Below are 17179 nucleotides of genomic sequence, written 5' to 3'. Positions count from 1 at the left end.
AGACATGATTGGCACTCGTACCAACTGTGTTCACAATGTGAGGAAGCTGATGTGCTGTTTGAACATCTGCAACATAATGTAGCGAATTCCGTTTTGTTACTCAGCTTTCTGCAAACACACATAGCCAGCAATGTACAACACACACACACACACACACACACACACACACACACACACAGACACACATGATTGGAAATAATGTGCACTTTGTAAGAAATTAAGGATAATTGATTTCTTTGTTGTAATTCAAGGCAAAATCAAATGTAGCTGTCAATGATTACAAAATCATCCCACTAATACGGAGCCATCGACATATAAATATTGCACAATGGGTTTCCATAGGCTCCAATAACACGTTTTTGAAGAAAAATGGGAGGTGGCCACCACCGCCATTTTGACCGTGTCCCAGGTTCCGTCAAGCCCAGACAATTCCACAAAAGGGAAGAGAGGTGGAGCTGAGGGTGGGGCTGTAAGGCTGGGATCAACTGACACCCGGTCAAACTAGCTACAAGCTAACCTGAAACTAACCCAAAGCTAACGCGGAGGTAGCAGCCTAGCTACAACCGGAGTTAACTGTGCCCAACACCAGGGCTTCTAAGTCAGAGATCCGCTGGGTAAAACCGGGTGGAACACAGAGATCTCCCAGAGCTCCACAAGCCGATAGTGGGAACCCAGCTCCACCAACATGTTATATTTCAACCCATTTTCTAAAGTGCAGCATTATGTTAAATGCACTGGGTTTTACCCTATTACATTTAAATTTCATGGTTAAACAGTACATGTTAAAATCTAAGCTCAGCTCGGCAGTGATATAAAATACATAAATATAATTTTACTTACCAAAAAAAATGAAGTGGAGACTCCTTGGACGCTCTATTAGTGCAATTAATGCCACAGCAAGTCATTTTGTCCAACAATTGCACAAAAAATATCCAAAAAAGAATACACAAACACAGAGACTCAAAATGCCAGAGCAGTTTCCAAGCCAGACCGAGGCTCTACTGAGGCCTTTCCACGGAGCTAGCTCTGTGGTCACGTGGGTCTGACGCTCATTAATTATACAGAATTTTAGGCTTTTAATACATTTAAACAGAAGAGTGAGAAAAAAATTCACCCCCCTCAGAGTTGTCATGAGTGTAAACTAGATCATTTAATCCAAAAACATGTTTTGGTACCAGGCTGTAAACATGTTTATTTCTGCTGTGAAATTGGTATTTTTAACATGGGAGTCAATGAGGATTTGCTCGCTTCCGACACCAGCCCCTAGTGGATGAGGGTGGAATTGCAATTTTTGTCACTTCTGCGTTGGCCTCAGTTTTTCACCTGCATTGTGGGGGCTTGTACGGTGCAAGTCCTTCCTGTCCTCTTTGTCCATACATTTAAAGCCCATGAGTGGTCATAATGTTTTGGCTGGTAGGTTTATTAGGTAATAGCTCATCCCACCCATCTAGACTTCTCTGCTACAAGGCGGTGACTCATTACAGGATTCTTTGTAATCATCAGTTTGCGTCTCAGGAGCTTAATTAAGAGATCTAAGAGGTTTGTGTGGAAAAGCAGCACCAGAGGGGGAGCGGTACCACAGGAGTTCCCCTTTCTTTCCCACTGGAGCAGAAAAGGCCCCAAACGCAGTTAAACAACACAGTTTTAAAACTCTGACACAACTTTCCCGTTTTAAGCTTGCGTTCGGAGGTGTTATGTGAAGTGTTTGTGTGTTTCTGCAGGTTTGGTTCAGACCAGCTAAAGAAAGAGTTCCTGCTGCCTTCCATCTTGGGGGACAAAGTGGCCTGTCTTGGTGTTAGTGAAGTCGGAGCAGGCTCTGATGTCTCAAGTGCGTTTGGTCTTTCTTCTCGAGCTGCTGAAAAACCTTCTGGAGTTCACTTTTATTTCACTGTTCTGTGATTCAGGTATCATGACCAAGGCAGTGAGGAAAGGGGATGAATATGTGATAAATGGAGGAAAGATGTGGACCACCAACGGTACCCAGGCTGACTGGATGTGCCTCCTTGCCAACACCAGTGATGGACCTCCTCACAAGAACAAATCTCTCATCTGTTTGCCCATGAACCTGCCAGGTAGGCTCGGTTTAGTGGCTTTGATGTTATTTAGGAGTGACGGGCAACTTTTATGGGCGACGGTGGCACAGGAGTTAAGAGCTCGCCCCGTAATCTGAAGGTTGCAGGTTCCAGCTCCGCTCACTTTGTCGCCGTTGTTGTGTCCTTGGGCAAGACACTTAACCACCTTGCCTGCTGGTGGTGGTCAGAGGGACCGGTGGCGCCAGTGCTCGGCAGCCCCACCTCTGTCAGTGCGCCCCAGGGCAGCTGTGGCTACATCGTAGCTCATCACCACCAGCGTGTGAATGACTGATTGTGTTGTGAAGTGTCTTGGGGGTTCCGGGACCCTAGAGGGCGCTATTTCAAATACGGGCCATTTACCATTTTGGTTCGTGCTTTTCCACCACAGGAGTTCACATTGCCAGGAAGATTGATAAAATGGGGATGTGGTCATCGGACACAGCTGAAGTGTTCTTTGATGACGTCCACGTGCCGTGTAAGAACGTCATCGGCCAGGAAGGTCTGGGCTTCACCTACCAGATGCTTCAGTTCCAGGAAGAGCGGCTCTGGGCCGTGGCCAACGGTGAGTGAACCGTGACCTCTAATCGCCTCGTCTCACTCAGATTTAATCTCTCCAAGTTTTCTTTGCGCATTGCCTTTCTTCCGCTTTTGTTTTGGTTTAAGCTTAAAAAGACCAAGTTAAGATCCGTTTTTCACCTTTCGTGGAAACGTTGTTGCTCTTAAATTTGAGCATGTCTCAAGAGATTCCTTGGCAGATCGTCTGAGAAACAAGTGCTTTTCCTGAGTCTGCTCAAGCTAATGGCGTAACAGCACAAAGATGTGAAGCAGAGCATCATCTACTGATGATCACCTTCGTTTCTGTCCCACAGTCCTCACCACGATGGACAGCATCATTCAGGAGACCATCGGATACACGCGGCAGAGGAAGATCTTCAAGCAGCCTGTTCTTTATCACCAGACGGTCCACTTCAGGCTAGCCGAGCTGCAGACGGAGGTCGAGCTGCTCCGCTCTCTCCTCTACCGTGCCACAGGTAGCGTTACTGACACGGCAAAGCAACGATCGTCAGCTGGGTGGGACGAGCCGCTGCTCTGTCATTTAAAAGGAATTCCACCTGCAAGCAGAGGGAATTACGAGTTGTTCATTTTAATATTATCCTAACCCTAAAATAAACCGGTTACAGTCAGGGAGCGATGGGGTCAAATACAGCATTTATCTGAACATCAGTTTTAGTTGTGATGCATCGTTAATCTTGTTCCTGGATAGGATTAAGGTTAGGATTAGGTGTTTTACTAATAATAAAAGCATTAATCAGGATGTCCAAACAGCCCTGTGGGAATTTTCTGAATTCACACAAGTGACTTCCATTTTACAACCTTCCCGCGGAGGAGCTGGGCCTCCCTGCTTAAGCTTGGTTTATGCTTGACGCATTCACTTTCCGCTCGGTGATGCGGCTCGCGGATGGAACGCGCTTCATAACTCGCAGCGTTTATGGTTCGTGCGGCTCGTCTCTGCGGTGAGCCAATATTCTCCCAAACTGTAGGGGGCAGCATGGAGCTCTACAGCATGCATCCAACACTACACCATAGAAGTAGAAATTACTGTTTACAACATGGTATTTCAGCATTTTTAACAGCGTCCTCGTCTTTTCCGACAGTGCGAGCTATTTCTCCAAGAATTATTAACAACATGTTGATCACGGTGATCTTTGAGAGCTGAATCATACAAATGTCTATTTACGAACCTCTGCCATACTAGTTCTTGCCGATCCGCCATGTTTTTCCACGTCCGACCATACGCGTGGTTAGAAATTTTCCTAGGTGCGCGTTGCGGAAATTTTGGGCTGTGCGGAGACGCGGTGGAGGGGCGTGGTTGTTAAAATGACGCAATTTCGCCTCGCGGACGCGTCAAGCATAAACCAACCTTAGGCTGCTTCCCCGGCGACCCCACCTGGATAAGTGGAAGACGATGGATGGATGTGAGAAAACGTCAAACTAAAAAAACGATGGTGACGAGGGATTATGTCACACCCAGCTGTTTGTAATGTTCTGCAGCACCTGTGAGGCAGGTGTTCTGTGATCATCCTTCTCTTCTTATCCCAGTGGTCCGCAGGTTTGAGTTCGTTAATCTGACTGGTACCAGTCTGGGACCAGATTCCCACAGATAAGAGCATTTTTTAGGCACGGATAGAAAAACCCGTTCACACAAACACTGATGTGAGATCCTGCATCTCTTTCATGTCCCTCCATCTTTCTCTTGTTTTCTTCAACCTTTGTTTCTTCTCCTGATTTTTCGGCAGCGATGTACATTAAAGGGAACGATGTCACCAAGCTAGCATCCATGGCCAAACTGAAGGCTGGGCGCCTGGCGAGAGAGCTGAGCGACAGCTGTCTGCAGTTCTGGGGAGGGATGGGCTACACCAGCGATGTGCTGGTCAGCAGGTTCTACAGGTGGGACTGAAACGACCGTCAAGAGCTACAGTCACTTATTATTTAAGCTTCTAGATCAAAACATCTTTTTATACTATAGAATCAAAATTAGTCTGACTAAAAAGCCAGTGTTTCTAAACGAATGAGTAAACATAATTGAACATCTTATTTTCCCCTGTAACCATGACTCAGCACAATCAACTTTGTACTAATCACTATGACAACGATCCAGCTGCTGCCTGCAGCTTGTTTAAGTGTGACATAAATAAAAGGCTTTTCTTCTCTGCAGGGACTCCAGGTTAATATCGATCGGTGCAGGTGCTGACGAGGTGATGCTGGGGATCATCTGCAAATACATGGATACTCTTCCCAAGAAGTAACGCCCACCAGCTGCTCCTGTTATGTCATAATCATCATTAAAAGCATACTGATCATTTAAAAGAAAAAAAGCCTAATGAAGTGCAATTCAGCCATGTGTGAACTTAGAATTTTGATTTTGATCATGTTTGCTATTCAGATGAATCTAAGCATTTTTTGTTAGTTTTGTTCAGTAGTTAATAATCCATTTTAGAAAAATAACCATATTTTTTTAGAAAATAAAACAAATTATGTGAATGAAGCAATCACTGTTTGTGTGGCTGGTTTTATTTAAAGACTACATATCATAAAACAAATCTGTCCTGGACTATTTATAACATAAAAGGTCTTCATTTACATAAGTGTTTACCACAAAGTTGAAACTGAAATGTTTCCTGCTGTTAACAAGATCTACTTATCATTGGGCAATGCCTTAATTTTAATTCAACCATATATTGAGCTTCATCTGTACGTTCCCCTACAGCATGGTGATCTGTCACAGGTTAAATCTGCTTAATCTTACTAAAGGTGGTTATAGGGAACGCACAAATACAGACATTGCTTCATGGTTACGAATCACCTCTGCCTTTTTGATCATTTGGATTTAGTTTTTTAGTCCCGGCGCTCCAACCCAGACAGACCCAAATGCTCTGATGCAGCACATGAAGCCACGTCTCGTTTACAAAATCCCTGGCTTACATAATCACAGTTACTGTGTTGGCCTAGTTTCAAGATCCAACAGACTGGGAATGTGGGTCACAAGGTCCAAGTCCAAAAGGGTACGTCTATCACCTCAGGATCATAAGCCAGTACACGACGAAGAAGACAAAAAAACAGAAGAGAAGCATGTAGCACAGCAGTTTGGTCTGACTGCCTCTGGAGAGCTGCTTCACTCTACCGATGGTGGCTCCCAGCAGTCCCCCCGTCGAGTCAAAGTCTGTGTCCTTAAAAGGGAAAGGGATTGGGAAAAAATCACAAATCCAGCAGGTTAAAAGCACAGAAACAGTAAGATGGGTGAAGATGGCCCAACTGATTTAATCAACCATTTAAGATAGGAAATTAGCCCTAACCTAGTTTCAATGAGTCATGCATAATACTCCAGAGGAAAACACCACAGCTGTCATGAAATATGTTCATAATAAACAAAGTCATTTTCTGAACGTCTAAACTCACCATTTCATCAAGCATTTTATTCTGGCATTTCACTTCTGTTCCAATGTCGATGGTCAGCTGTGAGCAAAAAGTACCAGATTATTACTAATAAATATTAATAAACAACAATTTAATAGTTTTAATGCAGCAGTTATCATTTACACTTTTCAGGGCGCTGACTTTAGCTCTCAGCCCCTCCTGAAGGTGCTCGTTCTCCTCCTCATACACACTATAACCACTGGCTGCATAATGACCAGGGCCGCCTTCACCTGGGAGAAAAGAAAAAAAAAAACTTAACATTTATTTTTACCGTTGCTGTCCCGTTAGGTTAGTAGAAATGTTTATCGGAGGAAACTAGCTTGTTAACGTCAGACAACATTAGCTAGCACTTGCTAGCAAATTAGCCCGTCATAAACCTAAAAACCGTAAGTGTAACAGGTTCTTACCGAGTCCGGCGCGCCTCATCTTTACCTACAGAACCAAAAACTGTCCGGTATGTTGATGAAAACGTTAGAGAAAACGAACGAGGCTGAACAAACCGGAAAGTGAGCAGAAGAAAATTCCACGTCATCATACGGTGGCCGACGAGGAACAATCGTCACCGGTCAACGGCGTTATGAGGACACTGCAACTCAAAGGACCTTATACCGTCTCTCTCCTGTAAAATAAACTTTGTATAAAGCCACTAAAATATTCGACATTTGTAAGGAAGAGAAAGTTATTCTTAAAGTGTCATCTGTACCACTGCTTTTGTTACACTGTGACATTCTCACTGAACCTCACTGACATCTGCACTGTTTATAAACTGACTCCACAATTATCGACTTCCGTATTATTGAGGTTCTTTGTAAAATGTTTTTTCCTATTTTTACTTCACCCTGTGTCTTACTGATTTTTAGCTGTTATTTTTGGGAATTTTGTTATATTTCCTTTTTATCTTTTATCTGTGTTCGACATGTTTATATAACGCCTGTTTAATTAACCAACATTTTTAGTGTACAGCGCCTTGTCTGGTTGTAATGCCTTGTGAATGCGCTTTATAAATAAAATTGGATTGGATTGGATTGGATTCTATTTCCTCTGCTTTTTAATTACGCCAGAAGAAAAGAGCAATAAGCTTGTATTCAAGAGTAACTGAGGAGTAAGGAGGCAAAACACGGAGGCAAAAGGAGAGCTAATAAATGAAAATAAAACAAGATGATATTGGAAACTAAAATGGTTGTTTGAGAAGTTTAATGAGAAATTAAAATCAATAGTACAACATGATAGTATAACAAAGAAACATGTGCAGGTTTACAAGCAAACACACAACTTACACAATGCTAAGAATGGGTGCAGGCAGAAGCATACGCTTATAAGCCCAGCCCCCCAAACCCTTTGAACTTAAACAAAATTTTAGAATAGCATACCTTCGTCTTCGTCTTCCTCCGCTTATCCGGGTCCGGGTCGCGGGGGCAGCATCCCAATTAGGGAGCTCCAGGCCGTCCTCTCCCCGGCCTTGTCCACCAGCTCCTCCGGCAAGACCCCAAGGCGTTCCCGAACCAGATTGGAGATGTAACCTCTCCAACGTGTCCTGGGTCGACCCGGGGGCCTTCTGCCGGCAGGACATGCCCGAAACACCTCCCCGGGGAGGCGTCCAGGAGGCATCCTGACCAGATGCCCAAACCACCTCAACTGGCTCCTTTCGATCCGGAGGAGCAGCGGTTCTACTCCGAGTCCCTCCCGAATGTCCGAGCTCCTCACCCTATCTCTAAGGCTGAGCCCGGCCACCCTACGGAGGAAACTCATTTCGGCCGCTTGTATCCGCGATCTCGTTCTTTCGGTCATTACCCAAAGCTCATGACCATAGGTGAGGATTGGGACGTAGATCGACCGGTAAATCGAGAGCCTGGCTTTCTGGCTCAGCTCCCTCTTCCCCACGACAGATCGGCTCAGCGTCCGCATCACTGCAGACGCCGAACCAATCCGCCTGTCGATCTCCCGATCCCTCCTACCCTCACTCGTGAACAAGACCCCGAGATACTTAAACTCCTCCACTTGAGGTAGGACCTCTCCCCCGACCCGGAGGTGGCAAGCCACCCTTTTCCGGTCGAGAACCATGGTCTCAGATTTGGAGGTGCTGATCCTCATCCCAGCCGCTTCACATTCGGCCGCGAACCTACCCAGCAAGAGCTGAAGGTCAGAGCTGGATGAAGCTAGGAGGACCACATCATCCGCAAAAAGCAGGGACGAGATTCTCCTGCCACCAAACTCGACACACTCCACACCACGGCTGCGTCTAGAAATTCTGTCCATAAAAGTGATGAACAGAACCGGTGACAAAGGGCAGCCCTGGCGGAGACCAACCCTCACTGGGAACAGGTCCGACTTACTACCGGCTATGCGGACCAAACTCACGCTCCTCTGGTAAAGGGACTGAATGGCCCTTAACAGAAAGCCACCCACCCCATACTCCTGGAGCGTCCCCCACAGGGTGCCCCTGGGGACACGGTCATAAGCCTTCTCCAAATCCACAAAGCACATGTGGATTGGTTGGGCAAACTCCCATGCCCCCTCCATCACCCTTGCAAGGGTATAGAGCTGGTCCACAGTTCCACGGCCAGGACGAAAACCACATTGCTCCTCCTCTATCTGAGATTCAACTATCGATCGGACCCTCCTCTCCAGTACCTTGGCGTAGACCTTTCCAGGGAGGCTGAGGAGTGTGATCCCCCTATAGTTGGAACACACCCTCAGGTCACCCTTCTTAAAGATGGGGACCACCACCCCGGTCTGCCACTCCCTAGGAACTGCCCCCGATGACCACGCAATGTTGTAGAGACGTGTCAACCATGACAGCCCTACAACATCCATAGCCTTGAGATACCCAGGACGAACCTCATCCGCCCCCGGGGCTCCGCCGCTGTGTAGTTGTTTGACTACATCAGCAACTTCTGCCCCCGAGATCGGACAGTCCATCCCCAGGCCTCCCAGCTCTGGTTCCTCCTCGGAATGCGCATTGGTGGGATTGAGGAGCTCCTCAAAGTATTCCTTCCACCGTCCGACTATAGCCTCAGTTGACGTCAGCAGCTCCCCATCCCCACTGTAAACAGTGTGAGCGAGTTGCTGCCTTCCTCTCCTGAGGCGCTGGACAGTTTGCCAGAACCTCTTTGGAGCCGATCGATAGTCTTTCTCCATGGCCTCACCAAACTCCTCCCACGCCCGAGATTTTGCCTCGGCAACTGCCACTGCTGCACCCCGCTTGGCTATCCGGTACCTGTCTGCTGCCTCCGGAGACCCACAGACCAGCCACGCCCTGTAGGCCTCCTTCTTCAGCCTGACGGCTCCCCGAACCTCTGGTGTCCACCAGCGGGTACGGGGGTTGCCACCACGACTGGCACCGGCCACCTTACGACCACAGCTAGCAACAGCCGCCTCGACAATCGCAGAGTGGAACAAGGCCCACTCGGACTCAATGTCCCCCACTGCTCTCGGGACGTGGTCAAAGCTCTGCCGGAGGTGGGAGTTGAAGACCGTCTTGACAGGTTCTTCTGCCAGGCGTTCCCAGCAGACCCTCACTATGCGTTTGGGTCTGCCAGGTCTACGCGGCATGTTCCCTTGCCATCTGATCCAACTCACCACCAGGTGGTGATCAGTTGACAGCTCCGCCCCTCTCTTCACTCGGGTGTCCAAAACATACGGCCGCAGGTCAGATGATACGACTACAAAATCTATCATCGACCTGTGACCTAGGCTGCCCTGGTACCAAGTGTACCGGTGGGCATCCTTATGTTCGAACATGGTGTTCGTTAAGGCCAAACTGCGGCTTGCACAGAAGTCCAATAACAAAACACCGCTCGAGTTCAGATTAGGTGGGCCGTTCCTCCCAATCACACCCCTCCAGGTCAAGCTGTCATTGCCCACGTGAGCATTGAAGTCCCCCAGCAGGACAATGGAGTCCCCTGATGGAGCACTATCTAGCACTCGTCCCAGGGACTCCAAAAAGGGTGGGTACTCTGAACTGATATTTGGCCCATAAGCACAAACAACAGTCAGGACCCGTTCCCCGACCCGAAGGCGCAAGGAAGCTACCCTCTTGTCCCCCGGGGTAAACCCCAACACACAGGCAGAGAGTCTCGGGGCTAACAAAAAGCCAACCCCAGCCCTCCGCCTCTCACCCGGAGCAACTCCAGCAAAGTAGAGTGTCCAACCCCTCTCCAGGTCTCGGGTTCCAGAGCCAATGCAATGTGTCGAGGTGAGTCCGACTATATCTAGCCGGTACCGCTCAACCTCTGCCACAAGCTCCGGCTCCTTCCCCGCCAGCGAGGTGACGTTCCATGTCCCAAAAACTAGTTTTCTTGTCCGGGGATTGGACCGCCAAGGCTCCCGCCTTGGTCTGCCACCCGATTTGCATTGCAGAATAGCATACCGATTCCATAATTTTTACATCATGTTTGAAATGTATGGGAATATATTCAAATCCCCATTCTAGCTTTATAAAAACAAAATAATGACCTTTTTTTCATTGACTTGATTCATAATATTTAATCACACTTGATTTAAACATACCCTTAAACTTTACCATTGTTGAACAATCTTTTTGCTCCTGGTCTAATTTATTCCACACATCAACCCCAACACAAGAAATACAAAGTTGTTTCATTTTAGTTCTTACTTTAGGCTTTCTAAACATTTTATACCCTCTGAGATCATAAACACTCTCTCTGATCTGGAACAGATCCTGAATTTGTTTTGGCATCAAATTAAACATCACTTTATACATAAATTGTGCAGTTCTTAATGTAACTAATTCTTTTAACTTTAATGCTTTTAAACGAGTAAAAAGTAAATGTGTATGCTCTCTACAAGCTGCTTTATTTACAAGTCGGATTGCTCTCTTCTGAATTATGAACAAAGGCTTTAAGTGGGTTTCGTAGGTATTTCCCCACACTTCAACACAATACATGAAATAAGGCAGAATTAAGGAACAATACAAAAGATATAAAGCTTTTTCATCTAAAATTTCTTTAACTTTATAGAGAACTGCTAATGATTTAGATAACTTTGCTTTAATTGAGTCAATATGCGGTTTCCAACTTAACTTTTTTTCTATGGTTACGCCAAGAAATTTTATTTCATTCGCTCTTTCAATTTCTGTATTATTGATTTTGAGATGTGTATCCACTGTAATTGCTCTATTAGTAAATATGATAAATTTTGTTTTTTTTAAATTTAAAGTTAATTTATTTAAGTTAAACCAACACTTTAATGCATTTAATTCTTTCTCAACCTTGTCCATTAATGTTATTAAATCTTTCCCAAAACTTAGAACATTAGTATCATCTGCAAATAGACTGTATTATTCTGTATTATTCTTAAAGTGTCATCTGTACCACCAATGCTGAAAGAATAAAAAGCACATTGAACAAAGTGGAGCTAAATGAGGTTAACACAATCTAAACGCAAAATAAGACCAAAACAATATTGACAAATTAAGCTAAACAAAGAACAGGAACACAGGGGAATTAACTAACCAATGAAAAGAGAATAAGTTGAGAACAAAAGAAATGAAGGACCAATAATGCAGAACACCAGAGAGGAAACAGAAGACAAAGGACTGACTGACAACTGGACAGTAGGGGTAATACCAGGGGCGCAGATAGGATTTTCAAACTGGGGGGGTCAAAGTTCCAATGTACCCTCCCCTAAACACACACACACACACACACACACACACACACACACACACACACACACACACACACACACACACAAACACAAACTATTGCAAGCGCCTTTACTAGAGCTCAGTCAGTTTGTGTAATGTCATCCAATGGTTTACGTAACAACGAACACTTTTATATACGTGTTTGAAGCCATTATGCAGTGGAACGCTGGCAACAAAGCTCTGCCTGATCAACACTATAAATGATAAATGATACGCACTTGTATAGCGCCTCTCAGAGTAAGGACTCCAAAGTGCTTTACACTACAGTGTATCATTCATCCATTCACACACATTCACACACTGATGGTGATAAGCTACGATGTAGCCACAGCTGCCCTGGGGCGCGCTGACAGAGGCGCCCCACTATTTAAATCAGTCATTTGTTATTCTCCCAGTTAATTACTAACCAAAACCTCATGCTTTATGCAAAACATTAAATGATTTTCAGCATACCAATCTTTACAGAAAACATAAAAGCCCTAAAAAACTGCACATAAAATATAACAAGAAACAATCTTCACTTATCACTTAGAGCAGTGGTTCCCAAACTTTTCAGCCTGACCAACAGATGTTCCTTCGTATTTTTATGATTATGTGGCACACTTTGACTTCTATACATAACACATCGGCATCTGCCTCTTTTTACAGCTTTTTTTTTTACATTGTGGCTACGTCTGTCACGTTTGCGGTGTTTTTACCATCATTTCTACATCCATCACGTCCCAAAGAAGGTTAAACAAACATCAAACCCAACTTTTGGAGCTTGTAAACTCCACACACCTCTCATGCAGCACCAGCTGTCTGATGCTGCAGCAGTGTCAACCGTCCCGGCGGGATGAGTGAATTTCTTCATCAGAGTCAATATTCTGCTTCATAATTGAAGTCAGTCATGACCAGACAAAGCGATCAGTCAACAAAAACCAGACCTGCCAGCAATTATACGTTTTATCTAATATTTGCGCTCTTCATGTTGCGCACATCTCCTCCTCTCCCCGACTGGGAGCCTCAGCGGGAGGCGATTTTCAAACTCTAAAAACTCCCAAACTTTGCTCTGTCTGAAGGTTTCACATCTCCACTATCTTCTGCTGTAAAGCAGTAACTTCATGAGGGATCATATCTGTAGATGAGACTTGTTAAAGTCAGCAATGAGGCTTTGGTGCTTTTAATGAGTAAGTCCCAACACCGACAACAACGTACTGAAACAAGAACCAACATGCAAAAACAGACAGATCGGTCCCGCCTACTTACACTGTTGGTCTTTTTTAAATACGCAGTAATCGTTGCTTGCCTTTTTCGCTTGATCCGGCACCCTAGCAGCAACCACTTTGGCGCCTTTGGAGTCAGTGTTTGTTTACGTCATGCTGCATTCAATGTAACTGGAAAAAGGAGCTTCAAGCTCTTAACCTCCAATTTTGTTTTCTTTCTGGCCTTAGTTGGGGGGGACGGATCGGGCTCCATCTGAATCGGGGGGGCAGATCCCCCCCCCGCCCCCCCCGTCCCCGGTATGTACACCATGAGACTAACTAGGGAACAAACGAAGGAACTAAGCACATAAATCTAATTTTGTAAAATGAAATAATGAAATGTATGCAAAGGGAAAATAGTGAAGTATTGGGTGCTGAGGAGTGGCTCATTAGGGATGAATGTCAGTACTGAAAAATAATAGCCCAATCTCAATATCATCACCTCACCCTATGGTCTCCTGTGAAGTGCACTTGGATGAAGTGTGCAGCAAGGCGTCCGGTAAACGGGAGACTGCAGGTTTGATCCCATTGTTGTGTCCTTGGGCAAGACACTTAACCCATCTTGCCTGCTGGTGATGGTCAGAGGCATGCACGTAGTTATATGGCAAACTGCAGTAATGCAATTGGACATTGTACGCTCTTGGACTGATAATGATCTTCGAGGTGACGATTTATTATTACATATTCAGATTTATGTTAGTAACAATCTGGGGGTTTGTTACATGAAAAGTGAATGAACTTGAAAAATGCTTAGTTGTCCAGCATGCCTGAAAATTTTATGCCAGGAGAACAATTAAGATTTTCTGCAAGTACATTTATGTTTACTCTTTTCGTTTACTCCTTGAACCGCCACCTTATCATGGTGGATGAGTTTGAGTGCCCTAAGGGTCCTAGGAGCTATGTTGTCTGGTGCACTTTGTGCCCTTGGTCGGGTCACCCATAACAAATTGGTCCTAGAAGGGGAAGGCAAAGTGCGGTTCAGAAGACTTCATGGAAGTGAGATCAAAGAGCAAGAGTACCCGGCCCGAAGGGTTACCAGGGTCCCACCCTGGAGCCAGACCTGGGGTTGGGCTCGTGAGTGAGCATTTGGTGGCCGGGTTTTTGCCCATGGGGCCCGGCGGGGCCCAGCCCGAACCGGGTACATGGGCTCATCCCCCTGTGGACCCATCACCTGCAGGAGGAGCATGAAGGGTCTGGTGCAATGTGGATCGGGCCGCAGACGAAGGCTGGAGCTTTGGCAGTCTGATCCCCGGACACAAAAACTGGCTATTGGGACATGGAACATTACCTCTCTGGCGGGGAAGGAGCTGGAGTTATTGAAGAGGTTGAGCGGTACCGGCTAGATATAGTCAGGCTCACCTCCACACAGCATTGGCTCTGGAACCCAAGCCCTTGAGAGGGGTTGGACTCTCTTTTATGCTGGAGTTGCTCAGGGTGAGAGGCGGAGGGCTGGGGCAGGCTATCTGTTAGCCCAGAAACTCTGCTGGAGCTGGAGTGTCTGGCTCTGACACAAAGAAAGGAGCAGTTACAGATGCCAGCCGACGACGTGATACTACGACCGAGACAACGACGGAGAAGAGGAGTCCCATTGAGGAAAGGCGTAAACCAGATATTAGTACCAAGTATTAGTATGTGCCTTGTGCTGGTTCAAGAGGCCGAGGTGGACAGCTACTTCCTGCTTTTTGAGTGTCTTTCTGCTGCCCTCGACTGGCCTCGTGATGTGTGGTCATTAATCCTCCAGTGTAAGCTCACAGGAAAGGCACAGGAGGTAATGTCTTCTCTTTCGGTTTCTGACAGTTTAAACTATGAGTGTGTGAAGTGAGCTGTTTTGAACACATACGAGCTTGTACCCGCAGCTTACCGACAAACGTTTAGAGCATTAACCCATAAAAGAAGTGAGCAAACATTTGTTGAGTTCTCTAGAGAGAAGGTTCTGTTATTTGAAAAATGGATATCAGCCTCTAAGGTCTTCACTTTTACAGAGTTAAAAGTTAATCCTCCTCGAGGAATTTAAGAGATGTTTGCCGGAACGCACAGTGCTCTATTTAAATGAACAAAAAGTAACGACTGTCTTCAGCAGCCTTACTAGCAGATGAGTTTGCATTAACCCACCGTGTGGGTGGAAACCTCCCTACCAGAGAACCTAAGCTTCCTTCTGTGGTGAGATCAGCTCCCACGGTTCCTGGATATTGTAGTCAACCAAGGAGGGTGAGCCAACAGAAATGCTTTTATTGCCATAGGTCTGGACATTTGGTGAAAGATTGTTTTAAACCACAACGAAAGAATGAGCAGAGACGTAATATCCTCCTAGCTTTATCAGGCTCTCTGACCTACAGCTCTTGCTGGGGAGGTTCACAGCCGAGTGTGGGACGGCTGGGATGAGGATCAGCACCTCCAAGTCTGAGACCATGGTTCTCGACCGGAAAAGGGCGGCTTGCCAACTCCGGGTCGGGAAAGAGGTCCTGCCTCAAATGGAGGAGTTCAAGTGTCTCTGGGTCTTGTTCACGAGTGAGGGAAGGAGGGAGCGGGAGATCAACAGGCAGATTGAGGCAGAGTCTGCAGTTCTGTTGTGGTGAAGAAGGGAAGGAGCTGAGCCAGAAAGCAAGGCTCTCAATTTACCAGTCCATCTACCGCCCAGTCCTCACCTATGGTCATGAGTTTTGGGTAATGACCAAAAGAACAAGATCGTGGATACAAGCGGCTCAAAGGAGTTATCTCTGTGGTGTGGATGGGCTCAGCCTTAGGGATAGGGTGCGGAGCTCGGACATTCAGGAGAGACTCGGAGTAGAGCCGCTGCTCCTCCATATTGAGAGGAGTCAGTTGGGGTGGTTTGGGCATCTTGTTAGGATGCCTCCTGGACGCCTCCCCAGGAAGGTGTTTCAGGCATGTCCTGCCGGCAGGAGGCCCCCTGGACACGTTGGGGAAAGTACATCTCCAAACTGGAGCGGGAATGCCTTGGGGTCCTACTGGAGGAGCTGATGTAGGTGGGCGGGGAGAGGACGGTCTGGAACTCCCTAGTGGGGAGGCTGCCCCCGCGACCCAGACCCAGATAGGCTGAAGAAGACGGGACGAGAGACTTTTACGTTTAAAGGAAGAAAAACATCAACCATTACCATTACAGGCAGGCCAGTAAGTGTTCTTTTAGTCTGGTCCAAAAGACAGAGTTCTACATTTTAGGCATCATTATATAGATTCTTAAACTGGTATAAATTCTGCTGCAGCAAAAACTAAAAGTACCAAGAAGAACAGCTTTGCTGCGGTGAAATGCATGTGGGAAGAGCTAATATGAAGAAATTTAGAAGTCATAATGAAAAAGTGCATTGCTCAGGAAACCTGAGACTTAGTGTAAAATAAACTCAATATCAAACGTGTTTGTCTGTCTCCTGCAGGGATTCCCCTTCAGCTAATGTCAAAGACAAGTTTAATTCCATGTGACTATTATAAAACGTATATTTTTATAAAATATTAGAAATTTTAAAGAGAATGTGACAACATCACTAAAAACATTTACTGTCTTCATCCATCAATTTATCACCATCCATCTTTATCGACTTTGCTGCACATGCAAACTTGATCTATGGCATAAATATAGATTATAATTTATGGGTTAATCTTCTAATCTGCCAACAATAAATGCTCCATAACCAGCTAATCTTACAGCTCAGATTACCAAAAGTCTTTCTCTATAGCTGTTTATTTCATTCTAACTGTGCAGTGAGATTGAGTAAAAGTATTCAGCTGTTTGGTACTAAATGCATGAACAATAATCAAAATCGCAACAGGATTAATCACTCATTGGTTTATTTTTATTTGACTGAACATCTGCTGGGAAGTAAACAATCCGTAAACTGAGAAGAAAAATACATTCAAAGTAGACGTTTCCTTGTCTGTCTGTGTGTGTGTGTGTGTGTGTGTGTGTGTGTGTGTGTGTGTGTGTGTGTGTGTGTGTGTGTGTGTGTGTGTGTGTGTGTGTATTAACACCATTTAAATTGACTGTAGAGGTGACGAATAAGCCCACACTATGGGATGCCTGTTTGACTTTACAAATGGCACACCATACAACACACTATGATACATTTCTAAATAGTTTGAGGCTGAATTAATCATTTTTGTTTTTCATATAAATTATGGATTTACCGTGAAAAACAATCCAGTAGTGTTTGATTCAGAACAGGACCCAGTGGTGAACATGTCAGGGTTAATCTTCCCTCAGAGGCAGA

At 45.6% G+C, this 17179-nt stretch overlaps 2 protein-coding genes across 4 annotated transcripts in view; one reads left to right on the top strand and one right to left on the bottom strand.

Annotated features, from left to right (window-relative positions):
- Nucleotides 1–5122, top strand: part of zgc:85777 — a 34944-nt gene extending 29822 nt beyond the window's left edge. For all 3 annotated transcript variants that reach the window (XM_015955847.3, XM_054744951.2, XM_054744947.2), the window contains 6 exons: nt 1722–1828; nt 1905–2072; nt 2461–2634; nt 2942–3103; nt 4370–4520; nt 4789–5122. In XM_015955847.3, coding sequence (XP_015811333.1) covers nt 1722–1828; nt 1905–2072; nt 2461–2634; nt 2942–3103; nt 4370–4520; nt 4789–4879 — 853 coding nt within the window. In that variant the 3' untranslated portion in view covers nt 4880–5122. The remainder of the gene's footprint in view (nt 1–1721; nt 1829–1904; nt 2073–2460; nt 2635–2941; nt 3104–4369; nt 4521–4788) is intronic.
- Nucleotides 5123–5126: 4 nt separating this feature from the next.
- bet1 (Bet1 golgi vesicular membrane trafficking protein) lies at nt 5127–6611 on the bottom strand. Its single transcript, XM_015955849.3, has 4 exons — nt 6455–6611; nt 6171–6277; nt 6030–6086; nt 5127–5800 (listed from the first exon to the last, which is right to left on the bottom strand). The coding sequence occupies exons 1-4, from the start codon at nt 6471–6473 to the stop codon at nt 5645–5647; spliced, it is 339 nt and encodes a 112-aa protein (XP_015811335.1). The 5' UTR covers nt 6474–6611; the 3' UTR covers nt 5127–5644.
- Nucleotides 6612–17179: the final 10568 nt, after the last annotated feature.

This window comes from Nothobranchius furzeri, chromosome 11, assembly GCF_043380555.1.
Source record: "Nothobranchius furzeri strain GRZ-AD chromosome 11, NfurGRZ-RIMD1, whole genome shotgun sequence".
NCBI lineage: Eukaryota > Metazoa > Chordata > Actinopteri > Cyprinodontiformes > Nothobranchiidae > Nothobranchius > Nothobranchius furzeri.
This window is presented reverse-complemented; position numbering and strand designations above follow the sequence as displayed.

What these genes read in the sequence shown, in the direction of transcription:
- bet1 (XM_015955849.3), bottom strand. An exon ending in AAGTCAGCGCCCTGAAAAGT is followed by an intron (nt 6,087 to 6,170) that starts GTAAATGATAAC and finishes TTTTGCTCACAG; the next exon opens with CTGACCATCGACATTGGAAC. An exon ending in ATAAAATGCTTGATGAAATG is followed by an intron (nt 5,801 to 6,029) that starts GTGAGTTTAGAC and finishes TTCCCTTTTAAG; the next exon opens with GACACAGACTTTGACTCGAC.